Source organism: Xiphophorus maculatus, chromosome 15 (genome assembly GCF_002775205.1).
Source record: "Xiphophorus maculatus strain JP 163 A chromosome 15, X_maculatus-5.0-male, whole genome shotgun sequence".
Lineage (NCBI taxonomy): Eukaryota > Metazoa > Chordata > Actinopteri > Cyprinodontiformes > Poeciliidae > Xiphophorus > Xiphophorus maculatus.
Genome location: NC_036457.1, coordinates 14,349,598 through 14,364,403, shown reverse-complemented (window position 1 = coordinate 14,364,403; position 14,806 = coordinate 14,349,598). Strand labels below are relative to the sequence as shown.

Genomic DNA, 14,806 nt, shown 5'->3' with positions numbered 1-14,806 from the left:
AGTAATTTATCAGGGAGCAAAGAGGTGGGGGGCATCTGGAGGGGGGGGGGGGGTACCCAGGCGAAATGTTAGTTTGTGTTAGTTGGAGTTATCAACACATAAGCAGATTTAATTCAGTGGATGTGACACCTCCATCACAGCACAGTTTATCTTCTGGAGGAGAGCACAGCTGTAATGGACTCTATCGCTGCAGATGAATGCATTTTCCATCACAGATTAATGTTTCCACCACAAAGCAAGATTACAACAATCACCTACAACATTAAAAACCTTGACAGGTGAGGCAAATTCTATTGATTATCTCATTATAGCCCTGTGTGTCAAGAAAGGGGATATATTAGGCGGCTCTTGAATCTAAAGCTGAGGCAGCTGGATTACGACACTGATGTTTTGTGTTTTGTATGCACTGATTACTAAATGGTGGTTTAAGCAAAGGCGGACAACGAATTAGTGGCGGTCCATGGATAACCGAGCTTCGCTGATGAGTTTAGTGATCAAAGGCCGGATGCTCTGGTCTAATCCCAGAGAAGACTCACTGATCTGTTGCAGAAACACCAACTAAATGACAAAAAAAAAACATATATAATTGTATACCACAAATACCTTAACTTACAGGATTTAGGCCTTTCAAAGTCTATCAAAGAACCAAAGTCATTTATTTAATGACGCTAGCAGGTTTTTAGATCAAGATTAATTAAATCTGACCAACAAGATGTAAAAGTTTAATTAGGATTATGTAATAGAGCCAAAATAAAACAACCTTTGGAATCATGCCTACCTAAAACAAAAAAGCATTATGAAATATGAATACTGATATAGCATATATAACAGTGGCGAGAGACAGCATAAAGCACTAGAGGCATCAACAGTCAGATCTTCTGGGGAATCTTAGATGTTGTTTGTGAGCATAAAGTTCTATAGGTCAGAAAATGTGTTGTTTTATCATGCTTTTTCCATCTAATGTGTCTTTCTCATCATAACACATCTGCTGTGGTACTTGGCCATGGTACTCAATATGAAAATAAAAGCAGCATAGTCACTCACAATAATTAGCAGAAGGAGGAACTAACATTTTCTCAAATGAATGGTGAGTTATGTATAATTACTTTGATCTCACATCCAACCACAGCATCTGTTTGATGTGACTTTCAGGACCAAACTACATATTGATTTTGATCAACCAAGTGCAGACTTACGTACTTTCTGGTTTGACACCCAGTGTCCTTAAAAATGCATTTTCAAAATTAAGGTATTTTAACTCAGTAATACTCTCACCATCAAAACATGGATTGTTTATGAGTGAAATAAAACAGAAGTAAAAAATATGTTTGTTGTGGCACAGCTGAAAGAGAGTAACTATGCTGGTCAAAACTGGAGAGGAAAGCTTGATATTGCCAGCTCCTGGGTTTCACAAGAGAAATTATTTAACAATCACCAGACCAGTGTTAATGTCGTAATTCTTTATTAAGTAAAACTTTGAGGAAAATCGGCACCTTCATTGCAGCTCTCTTACCATTTGTTGTATTAAAACGTGTAAAGTTGGAAAACCCATGCACACATACAGACATTCATAAATGCCATTGAAGTGAACAGGCCTGTCATTGCTTTTCTGTATTTCCTTCGTAGAGCTGTTTGACAGCGTAAGGAGAGGTAATGGGACATTTGACTAATGGCGTGAAATGTTGTCACTAATATATCTCGCAAACAAACATATTTGCTACAATTTCAGTTTCAGCAGAAACATGTTGAATAATGTGGGACAAATAACAGGAAGTTAAACTGTATCGCTTTGTCATGTTGGGAAATGGTGGTTATGACCAGCGTGCTAATTGATTTTTTTTTTTTTTTTTTGTCGTTCTCATTATGGTGTAAAAAAAAAATGCTGTACAGTCAGCTTTCTGTCCTGCAGCTGTTTTGGCGAAATGCTGCTTCACCTTCCTCATCTCTGCTGGAGGACAAACCGTGCCACTGGGTGAGTGGCCTGCAGATGCCCTCCTCTGGCATCTGTCCCTGCTTTCTAAAGGTCTCATCCCATGATGCTTACTCTGAAAGTTTTTTGGGCTGTGGCTATGCAGAACACACGCCGTAGATTCTCCTTCCCTGCTGAACACCAGCTGTTTGACATTCGTCTAAATACTCCCTTTGCTGCTTTCAAAACTTCCAGGTGCTCTCGGTGTCTTTGCCAAGTGAGCATTTGGGACTTGATTATTGTCGGAAAGAATGATGATTCAGTCATCTTTTTTCAGTTTAATGGGATCTCTTTGCCAGCATTGCTCACTAAAGATGTAGAGTAGCCCTTGTCCTTAATGGGATTTCCTCTGCAAGATGACAGAAATCCACACAAAGCTGACACGTCCAGGCAGAGACTGCACTACATTTTACTTTGGTTTGTATGACAATAGTCACCTTGAGGAGTAAATGAACACATGTATTTTCTTGGTGTAAGAAGTAAATGTCATAAATGTTGATTCTAACAATTCATTGGAGATAAATAAACTGCTCTATGCCTAACTGAATCGGACATCTAGTCTAAAAACAAATAGTTTTCTTGTCCTCTTCTTATTCAATGAGGGCTCATCTTCTGATTATTTGCAAAAGCAAAGACAACGTGCTGTTTTCTCAAACGATTGGAGGATACTAGTATTATGCAAAGGAAGATGAGATACATTACTTGCCACTAGGAGTGAGCACTGATTGCAATTTTCTGGCCGATAATCAATTACCGTTCTTTAAAAAGCCTGACCTACCGTTTCCGATTCTGGCTGACACTCATATTTTTGTCTTAAATGTTGCTAAATATAGCAAGAAAGTCAATGAGTTGGTAACAGTGGAGTGACTACTGTCAACTGCAAATGTGCAGACATGACCTGGTGGGCCGGTCTGCCAGTCAAAGTTCTCTCACGGGACAGCCAAAGAGGACAGTGGTTGATTTTCAGACCTTTGCTGAGGTAGATAATATCGGTGGATAAGATCGGCTTCATATGTAAATATCGGCCAATCTCCATAAATTAATGAAATCATCGTACCCCTACTTGCCACTTCTATTAGTAATGTTGAAAAGACATCCAAACAGCATCTCAGCTCCACTGTAAAGTTGTCTACACTTAACTCTAAAAAGGTTGGTAGATGTGAAAGTGTTTGTTAGAGCATCAAACAGATGGCTACATTTAGCTAAAATTAGCTGTAATAATCATGCGGCACGGACTTCACAGTCACCTTGGATCTGTTTTGTTGTGAGGGCACAGCCTGCACAATTCTAAAAAGAAAGTACTCCAGCTGTCAGTTCTAAGACGATCTGACCTTTGCAAGATTCTAAAATTATTTGAATCCCACAAGACTACAAACTCACACACCGCGGTTTTCACTATGCTCCAGTGCACGCTGCAAAACTCTAGATGCATGCACAATATAGTAAGCTTTAAAATTTAGAATTTTTATTTGATGTTTATGTGACACATCGAATTCTGCAAAGTTAAAAATTATGCCTATTTTAGTCTCCTTTTTCCAATTCTCAGCTGATCGAAATGTGAATGTTTTTTTTTCTTTCAGCTGGCCAAAGGGATTGTCTATTTAATCATTAACATTGCCATTTTTTTTCAAAAAATAGCCAAACAAGTGAAGAACTGTACAAATCAACCTTTGCGATCAGTGACACTTTTAAGAAGACATTTGTTCTGATCCTGCACCTACAGGTAAGTGTGTGGTGCTTAATCAGAGGTTTGTCAAAGCATATTAGTGTCCAAAACACTGAGATTTTATTCGTGCAAAGTTGTGATTCTTTCATCTCATATTTGAAAATGTGTCAATTCGCAATACATGAAACAGATCTTTACCATGTAGATTTGAACAAATATGACATTCTGAAGAGATTTCACCATCTCAGAAAGAAAAATGAAGTCACTGGTCGTGTAAAAATGCTTTGTGAAAAGGAGTCAGTGGCAGAAATAATTCCAAGGAGACACAGCTTGCTTTTTTTTTAGTTTAAAAACCACATGAAAGACTTGAAGCGAAGCAAACCTTGAACATTTTAAATTCACAAGCTCACAAGGTGAGTGCTTCAGTTTGATTTTTAGAAATTATAGGTCCATGTCTTGTTAAAAAAAACTCCATGTTGCTTACAGTCCAAAAAAAAAATTAACTAGAACTTGCATTACAAAGTACAGTGCTGAAGGACAACACTAAGGTTCTTACATAGTAAAATTATGTCACCTGTAAAATATACTTTTCATGTCCAATTCACTTTTAAGCTTATGGGCCGTTTATGATCAGCTTGTGATCAGGCAGTGAGATGCAGCATAGCTTATTAGCAAAGGGGATGATGATAGAGATGAAGAGGCTGACAGAAATATATCCATATATGCTATGTGCAGACCACCTCAAGGTACTGTGGCGCTTCTTTTCACGTTCCTGAGAATTGAAATTATCACACCTTCCTAACTCAGACCTCCCTTCTAGCAGATATGGTGCCACACAGCCATGCCAATTAGTACATTGAAGTTATGAGGGCAGTGATGCTTGAGTGGACTTATTTCTGTGCAAGCATAAATGGACCTTCATCCTCCAAAGTGATATTGGATTACCTGTTGTATACTGGAGGTAAAAATATGCACCAATCATAACAGACAAATCAAAACAGCCGTTTCTCCAGCTAAATCCTCAGCTAAACGTTAGGCAACCTGCACTGTTTTGAGACTAGCCACAGTTTGTATTGACTGTTTTTAATTATATCAGTTTAGTTCATGCTGTACCAGCAGGTATTAATGCTATCTATTGTTTCACAGTCGTGGGGGGGAGGGCGTCTCCAAATGCGAATGACACACCAGAGTTACAACGCTGAGCTGTCACAGTTGTTGCCGTTTTAATCACAAAGACATACTCACGGGCAGATCCACACATGCCAAAAAGAACACTTTTTAAAAAATTTTATTAATCTTTTCTGAAAGGCAGCGAGGAAATAAAGATAGCCTTGTTATATCTTTCCAGGTAAGAGCTTTGCCATGTCTCATTTCATTCCGTTTAATCTGTGCACTTAATTACCTTTAATGCAGACTAATCTGGTATTAATGCCAAATGGAAGCCATAAAATAAATTTACCAAGAAGCTTTGGATGAACTTATTAAGGCTAAGCTTGATAACATGGCTGTAAATAACTGTGTGTATTACAGTCACAAATTGAGAAGACCTTGCGGGACTGGAGGGTTTAAGCCCATTTTGCAGTCATTATACTTGCTAACATTGGTTCAGGACGTTCTGCTCAACTCGAGCTCTGAACGAGGAACGTTTTTTTTTTTTTTGATTCAACCAAGCAAAGACAGACATGGAAGAGCATCTATTACAGGTTTTTATTCCTTAGGCTTTTATTACCTTAGGCTGATGCTGTGAGATTTGCTGACTTCCTGTTGAATTACTTACATTTAACATGTTTACCATGGCAACGGGCATCTGCTCTTCTGTACGTTTCAGAGACACTAAAAGATTTTTTTTTTAAAGTACTCCAGCTGGGATTTTTTTTTTCACTTTCCCTATAGAAACAGTCTTTGCTGTGTTGCAAACTGCTATGAGCTGAAGTGGACGAGTGCAACAAGATTTTGCTTGTCAGGCCGATCACTGCGAGGATCCTGTCAGAGCTCATGCTGAAGTAGAGATATTTCCATTTCTCACCCATCACACTGAACAGTCGTCGGTTCGTATTCAGTAAGTAGAGTTCAGAGACAAAGTAAAAAGAAAAAAGAATCATACAGCAGCTTGCTTGAATTCAAACCCATGTGACTGTGACCTGAAAGCAGAACAATTGCCTTGACGAAAAGCTCAAATGTAACAACTTCTTCATTCTAGATACACCTTACAAATGTTTTGTTTTATTTTTTCACATTACAATAGCAAACTTGGATTGAATTTATTGCGTTTACGAGGCACCAGTAGTGCATATTTGGGGCGTAGAAGAAATATCCTATCAATATATAAAAAGATACAAAACAATATCCCAGGCTTTGTTCAAATTATTGCTTAAAAATAAAATAAAGCAGTTTGTCAAAACTGCAAATCTACCAAGGCCTAAACTGTAAGAAGAGCGTTCCTCACTGAAGCAGCGAAGAGGCCCAGGTATCTCTGGAGGAGCTGCACGGATCCACAGCTCAGGTGTGAGTTTGACGACAGAACAGCTTGAAATTTTCACACCATGTGTGATTTTCCTTCCACGACTACACAATAATGAGCCACGTTTGTGGGGGACCTATGACAAAATAATGACAACAAAATCTAATAAAGTTTGTGGTTGAAAACATACGAACAAATTCAATGGGTTCAAAAACTCTTATAACGTTTTGTTCAGACTAACTCAGGCAAAAGGTCAGTGTCTGCTAAGTTAGGGAAATCACACATCTTCTGAGAGAATAAAGATGTGATTTATTTAGCTGCAGAGTTAGATAACAACAGAAACTTTGTTGAATTACATGTTCCATTAGTTTTAAAATCACTTAACGTTGTAGTCTGTAACTTGTTAAAGTCAAAGTGCTGACAACGTCATTTTTAAAGCGGTGGGATCAAATGATTAGAATGTGACAAATTTTCAGCTCAGTGTTAGTTTCAATATAATCACTTTATAAAGATAAGCTCAGTTTAAAAAAATGTGATAGCAGTTTAAATGAACTGATTTATATCTCTTCATATAAAATTTGATATCACAATAATTGATTCAATTAGTTCTTCCAGCTAACTTTTTAGTCAAAAGGACTTTTCTTCAACATGGTTTGGTTTCACATTATACTCAATGCTTTCAGAGTCAAGGAATGCAGTTTCTGTAGAAGCGAATACAAATCATTCAAATTCCCCTTTAAGTTCATGTGAAGTTAATATAAATATTTTGAGTTGAGATGTGAGGATGGAGTTTGTGCTTAAAGACTTTAAGGTTCCAGAAAGGCTAAAAATTATTTTTCTTTTTACAGAGGGAGAGATGCTGTAAAAGAAAAAAATATATATTTTTTTTATCTTTTTATCCCCCACAACTTGTTAGGCTGTTGATTTAATTAAACTTTTGCAATGTGACATATCTAAGAGAAGAAAAGTAGACTGTGAATCTCTGCTGCCAATCTCGGATGTGGCTCTGCTGTGCTGCAGTATCTGCAACTACATCTTTTATAGGAACTTCTTATTGGTGCTACACATCAGCTCCTCTACACAGAGCAGCTTTCACTCCGAGGTGTTAGTCGGTGTTCGCTGCAGGGTCTCTGCTGTATTTAATCTAAGTTCATCGTTGTTGGACTATTTCACAATCAGTTGTTTCACAGGGAGAATGAGGTTCTTCCTGTTGAATCCAGTAGTTTATTGTCCACAAAATATAACTTTTCTTGCTTAAGGATGAAATATCTGTTCATGGACAGGACTTCTTGCTTGAGAGTCAGATGAGCTGACCGAAGAGCTCCCTTCTTTCTACCAGCACGCCTCCTTTCAAATCGACAGTGGGGCATTTCAACTGGAAAATCAGGACTGGGTCGCTCCGGTGTTGGTGGACATTCGCTCCGAATGAATTGGAGCTTGTCTGTGCATAATATTCAATGGAGAGCAATCAGGCTGTACACACATTTACAAGTGTTTTGTTAACGGACTTCCATTTGCAAACAGCAGAAGCTGATTGAACAAAAATGCCTTGTTGGGTGCTGTGTTGGTGCAGGGATTAAGCAGAACCCACATGAGGAGGCCTTAGTCCTTGCAGGGATTCAAACCATTTCAGGTTTGAATCCCTGCCTGGTGACTTTTGTTGCATGTCTTTCCTCTCTTTCATTACCTACTTTCCTGTCTCAGGATTCAAATAAAGTAACAAAAAACTTTAAAAAATACCTTGTTGATGCCAGAGAAGAATTGGCAGTCTGCTTCAAGAAGATAGCAAAACATTAGTTGCTAAAATAATGTCTTGTTATAGCAAAAGTATGCAGAATGCCATCTTTGAACACACAATATGTCAAATCTTGAAAAAGACAGGACTAAGACCTTACTGACTCCTACTCATGTCAATGTAAAATGTTTGCTAGTTTTACTGATTTGGTCTTCAGGTACTTGATGTATTTCATACACAGTTATGCATATAAAGTTTCAAAATCCTTTTAAAAATATTGCAGCCTTTGTGACTTATCAAACTCACATAAAATCTACAAGCACAAAACATTCCCAGCTCTGCGACATTGAAAAGATAAGCCATGCATACCACAAGCCCGCATCAATATCGCCACGTCTCAGCCGTCACATTTGATTTTTCTGCCTTTGTGGTGAGATAGAATCAGATTTATTGTAAACAGGATATTATGTTTACATGTAGCAGCAACCCTTGAGTTTGTGGGATATTAACAGGATATTGATGTGCAGAGTAAATGTGCTCTTCCGAGGCCTAACGACGGCTCTGTATCACAAGGGTGGGCACAACTCTGTGCCGTGTTCGGTCACGCTAACTAAACTGCACCCTAAAGTCATTTTCAGAGGCAATGAGCCTGAAGAAACTCGAGCAGGCTCCAGATCTACTCCAACTCCAAGTGTCTCTCCAAACTCTTGATGGTCTCTTAAACAACATTCTGACTTTGTAATGGTAAAAGTCTCCTTTAGATGGATGCTAATAAAAAAAAAGAAATGCTTCCTGGGGGATCAGCAGCCTATAGAAGAAGCTGCATGTGGGGCTGATGTCATCTTAATCTTTCAAATTCTGAACGTCACCCAACAGCATTGACAGCTGAGATGTTGCAGTCAGGAAAGGTTATCTGTGTCTTCTCTCAGTGGTCATATCTGCTATGTAAAGGCCATTGATTGTTTTTTTTTCTCTCTCGTTGATCTGTTGTGTTGATAATGTTGGCTTGTTGTCTGAAATAGACTGGAGAATGATAAGAAAAAGAGAAAAGTTGGAAGGATTTAATGGTAACAAAAACGGAAGAAGAAAGGAGGAAGGGCTGTGTGAGAAACTGAGTGGGAGGAGTGGGAAGGGGGCTTTGGGAGCTGAACATTATTTATACTAAATGAGGTCAAGACCTTGAGATATACACTGAATCCCAAATGCTGTTTCCCCACAATCACCGTCTTTGCCAAGTGTTTGTGTGCGCCCGTGAGGATGTGCTGGCATTAGTCCACGCAGTCGATAGAAAACCTGCCGGGTCAATGTTATTTTCCCCCCATTACTTAAAGGCTGATTTGAGCATTAGAGCCTCTTTATTCCAGATAATAATACTTCAAACAAACACGTATGGCCACATGCTCCTCTCTCCGCCCACATTTTCTCCTTTCTGCTCCTTTAAAAAAGTCCAAGGGTAACAAGGTCGCTAAAACGCCGACCTTACAGTGACTGCACCTTCCTATATCTTTGCCTCAGTTGGCCACTTGCTATCTGTTACCTTGGAAACAGACAACCAATGAGAAAGCCGATCGGAGAGGTAAGGTGCTCTCACCAATTTGGACCGCTGCATCACTTTCTAAATACCACTGACAAGCAGAGCACATTATTAACTGTTCCCTCGTTTTGGTAACAGCAGAGCAAATCTGCTGTTTCTCATCACGTAGCACCTGTTTTAATTAATTTATTTATTTTTAGTTAGTTCATGATAAGGGAGTGTGAGGTGAGGACATCTGTTTGTGGAAGGTTTTCCTAATAATACAGGAAGAACTACAGAGCTCTAAACCTCAAAGGAGAAACACCAATTTAATTTCCGTTTTTGTCAGTTTCTTTATTAAACATATGCAGCATCTGCATGCAAATGTAGATAAGACTATTTCTTTTAAGTTTCAAAATTGAAGACGCATATTAAAGCACTTTTTTGCATATAGCCCCGGCATTAAAATCAAGGCTAACCTTGTGGTTGTTTTTGAAGTTGTTGTTCAGTGTAAGTGTGAGCGTGTGTGTGCGTGTGTGTGTATGAGAGAGGAGATTCAAGTGCTCTATTTTGGAGCTGTTCTGCTCCACTTACACCAGCACCTGTTTGCCCTGTCTGTTCCAACTATTGCATTTTTCTAAACATACTGCCTTTTTTTTGACACTCTTTCTGTGTTGCGTTAAGAATAATCCTCATTTTTTTGCACTTGTTTTGTTTTCTTGCTTCTGTCTTCATCTGCAGTTGGCGGGGTTTATCTACGCCTGTTATGTGGTCAAGCTCATTTCTGAAGAAGAAGATAGTTGTAAGTACCAAACACACTCTCAAATGCATGCAAATAAAAATAAAAGAGCAAAATGAAGTGGCTTGGTGCTGTCCTGTTTCCATTCTAACACCAAATTGACTAATGGTTAGTAAAATCAGAACCAGTTTGCCTTGGTAGATCCTGGCAGAGGAAAACTACCCTTGACAACACAGCTCCTTGGGTCTTTGCAGCAATCAATCACCTGACTGTGTTGAAGTGGTGATTCACAGAGGAGTAAAAAAGTGACTTGTGAGTGAGAAATAAACAGTGTTTCCATACAAAGAGACAGAAGCACAGGGAATGCAAATTCAGCTAATGATGGCATATTTCCAATTAGCTTGCTCACCTAAATGGATTTTTTGTCATGTACTGTTACATAAATTACATCAGGGTGGCAACCACTAAAAGCAGGAAAACATTGCACACTGTCGGCTATCACAAAGGTATTTTAAAAACTATAATATCATAACATAATGAATGCCCTTTAGTCCTTCTTTTGTTGCCAAAACAGTCCTGACCCCAACTTTCCTGTGTCAATCAAAACAGTGTATAACCGGTGTAAGAAGGAAACCTCCGATTAGCTTTTCTCAGCTAGCTTAGCAACGGCAGTCTAACTTGTAACTTACTTTACAGTTATTCCTGATGCAGCAAGATGAAACTTAAGCTTAGATACAACTGCAAATTGGACTCAAACATGGTAATGAGAGCAAAAAATATGTGGGCAAAAACTGGCTACCATCCTGATTAGCTAAACTAAGCTTTGTTCAATTGGCGTACATGTTTTATGTGGTAATCGTAGTTCTGTATGTAACTTAGCTCCAATCTAATCACACATTTTAATTGAATAGTTTTAACCAAGGCAATTTACAAAATATGCATTGCAGGGTGTTGTGAATGGAGGAATCCCTAACATCTTTTGCCGGTCCAGATTTATTACGTATAGTCGGGTTGCTAATGGAGATATTTAAAGTGAACACGCAGAGTTGATTGGGAAAAGCTCCTGACTTTTTGATGGTGTTAAGCCTTTAAGTGGTGACATCAAGTTTTTATTTACTCTTCTTTGTGGACTAAGTGCTGATTTTACAGTATAATAGCCAGAGAAAGATTGCCCTTTTAGAATAGCTTGTAACAAAATCAGTTTCCCCTCGTTTTAGTCTGCTGCTGGGTGCAGAATAATCAAGGGAAAAGAAAAGCTCAATTTACACCTTTAAATAAGTGCATCTGAGTTTTTGTCTCTAAACTTGGTAAGCATTCGATTTTCATAAGAGGTGTCAATGTAGCATATTTTCTTTCAATTTGCAAAATTGAAAATAACAAAACTGCTCTGTGGGCCTTTTACCACCCATGTCAAATAATTTTAGTTTTTATTTTTCTATCAAAGACTAAATTAAATGTGCTTCGGGTCACTTTAACACCACTCCACTTGTTATTTCTATGCACAGATAATACTCAAATTAAACTACTAATGCTCAGAAAATGGCAAGCATTGTTGTTGGAATCATTTATGTGACTATTTTTAATTTCACACCAGATTGCTAAAGTAATTTGTGGAGCCAAACACTTAAACTTAGACACAGTAATGCTCTTTTATTGAAGCCTAAAGCAAAGCCCACTCGCCCCCTTTATTGCCAAGGTGTCCAACTCTCACAATTTTACTGTGAAACCTGTGTTACCTCACCACACACTTAAAGCTCACGGCATATAAAAGGAAATAATTCACTTTTTACTACAAATGGAGCAAAATCTGCGAGAAAAAAACTACAAGGTGGAAAAAGCCTTTTTTCTAATTTGGTGTGAGGTAATGTTCAGGGTTTTTATTTATTTATTTTTTTTATCAAGCAGCGAGCAGTGTCCAGGGCACAGGGCATTTTACACAGATGGTACATCTACAGTAACTGCATTAGTGGCTCATAACTATTAATTTTCTCTGACTTGTAAAAAGGGTAGGTCACAATCAAACAGCAAATTACCCTGTTGTTTTCTCTTCCTCACACAGGTGACCTCCTTTTCTATGGTTTTACTGAAGGATCCAAAATATTTGTCTTAAGACTTGATTTCTGACAATTTTGGTCTAAAATGCCTCAAATAATTAGATTTTATTGTTGTATTCAATTAATGCTGGAGGCAGCAAGTTCTATTCTTTTCCTCCTCACCTCACCAAACCATTATCATCCATTCATTTATCCCAATTCATCCCTATTTACCAACCTACCCATCCATCCATCCATCTATCCACTCATCCATCCAGCTGGAACATTGAACTTTCATTACAAATAATCAGGTGATCAATGGGCTAGGGAAAAAATAAAGGAAGATGGTGGCATCCAACAAAACCTACTCAGTTCCTACGCAGTTGCACCATGTAAAGTTTACATCCTTCATCCTAATAAACATAAATAACAACATGCATTGCTCCAAATATTTCACAAAATGCACCTGATTTCTTCAACTGTAGACCAATGCCAGCATCACTTTTAAATATGCCATCATTCATTGCAAGATGAGGAACAGTGTGACAGGTACATGCAAGAAAAATTGAGCTAGTTTGTTGAATGCCAAAAAGTTAGTCAGCATGTCAGTAAATAAACATAGTTGAACCAATTCTTATGTCTGAGTGTTTTCTGCCCTTACAAGGTTAGAACATAAAAACCTCTTTAAATGTCAGCTGTTGTTTCAACCGTCTCATTATGAGTGCAAATCTGAATTTTGGCAGACCTGCTGTGCTTACAGACAGCTGCTCAGCTCTGACTACACGCTCTTTGGAGAGGTTTAGCGAATGGCTATGTGTGGCAAAGTAAGAGCTTTAAGTGGTTTTACATCTGAACCATTACCCTTCTTTCCCGTTCAAACATTAATCCCTCATTGGTCATTCTCTCATAACAAAGCGGACAGCAGGAACGAATGCACTTTGGGCTTTTGTAACGTCAAGTGAAACTTTTACACAAAGGATAATTGTATTAGAAAAACTCAGAGAAAGTGAGCAGGCACAGAGTGTGGAGGAAGGAGTGATCTTCGTAGATTCTTTCTTTATGTTGTTATGCTTAAAACCAGCATTCCCCAAGCAGTGCAATAAAATAGATGTGAAAACATTCGCCAATCTATTCAAATCTCTTTATTTTATCTGTGCGTCGGTGCAGCAAATCCAATTTATGAGAGTGCAGGAAGGACACTGGCCTCCAGTTAGTATTTTAAGTCAGCAAAAGTATATATTTAAAGGAATAATAAGAGATTGAAATGACTCAATGTTACATGTCAATTCTGTGATTTTTCTATTTAAAATGCAGTGTGCGTGTGTGCATTAACATTAATGAGCCCATTAACCCGAGACCATCGTTTCCTTTATTCAGTTAAAGTTGGTGGGGCTGCTCTTCCACTAGATCAATACCCAGCCATGTCTTATTCAACACGGGGCCAAAGATGCTGTTTGCTAACGCATAAATATTGATAGGTAATGCATGCAGATGGGATGAGTGGAAATGGATTTCTAAAGTGAGCAGAGCAGAGAGGTTTTTCTGTTTTTCCTCCATGCTTAAAGCTGATTGGGGGCTGAGATTGACAGTGTGAAATTGTTTCCGTCCGTTTAAAAGGAAAACAAAAACTGAAGGTCAGCGCAGAAAGGCTCTTTATGCACCCGGAGCTTCTTAATGAGGTCCCAGCAATATTTCACACTGTCACATTGTTAAAGTTAGAAAAACAGCTGTAATTTATCACTGTTCTCATCCCATTTTATTAGGGAGTAATTGAATTTCAGTGAGTTTTGAGATAAGGGTTTTCTGTGGGTTTTTTTTTTTTTCCCCAACATTGGATTTTAACAAGCTTGTGGATGGCAATAAACCAAAAATGCCACATTAGCTTTTGCCTTCCATTTCTAAATAATTAATGTCTAACAGTTGTCTGTGTTTGGCCTTTCCTCAATTGTTGTGTTTTGCCTTGTGGCTATTGGTCCCGTGAATTTCTGTTCATTTTCCATCCCCAAAGAGAGTCTGTTGGAGCTTAAAAGCAGACTTTGATAGGACAGAGCTTGAGGGATGTGTTTTGTTTTAATTTGAGCATTTCACTGCTCGGCGTTGTGGAATAATACTGCTTAAAATGTGCATTTATTCAAATGGGAAGACGTTTGAAATGTTTATCAGCTTCATCTTCGTTACTGCATCTTTTTTTTGAAGATTTGGTTGTTGTCCATCCATCTGTCTATCCATCCATTCTTCCTTCCTTCCTGTTTACATCCAACAAATAGGGCATTGTTGGGTACATATTAACGAGGTCTCCAAGCTATTTTTGGCCCACCTTGTTGAAAATAATTGCTAAGTGTTTGTTATTAATTGACATAGTTCAATAAGCACATTATATAATCATTCATTTGTATTTGTTTGAGAGCTTTGGCTTTGTAACATCTCATATATGGGAACTTAAAGTTTAGATTGTCTTCATGTTTTTACTTTTTTTCTTTTTCTTTTTTTTTTTACCCTGAATTGCAGCAATGGCCACATTAGAGCATCAAGTACTTCTTAACTGCTCAACATCAACACACTGAAATAAATTGTAATTAAAAATTAATAAGAATTAACAAGTGTCAGAAGCATTATATGCTTGTAATACACAGATAAAACTCTCCAGAATGATTAGGATATCCATGGTAATCTTCTTGTTGCTGAGCCTG

At 38.1% G+C, this 14,806-nt stretch overlaps 1 protein-coding gene across 1 annotated transcript in view; it reads left to right on the top strand.

Annotated features, from left to right (window-relative positions):
• nkain2 (sodium/potassium transporting ATPase interacting 2) overlaps positions 1-14,806 on the top strand; it is a 104,630-nt gene that overhangs the window by 72,798 nt on the left and 17,026 nt on the right. The window contains exon 5 of the mRNA XM_023347989.1: positions 10,086-10,146. Within this exon, the coding sequence (XP_023203757.1) occupies positions 10,086-10,146 (61 nt within the window). The remainder of the gene's footprint in view (positions 1-10,085; positions 10,147-14,806) is intronic.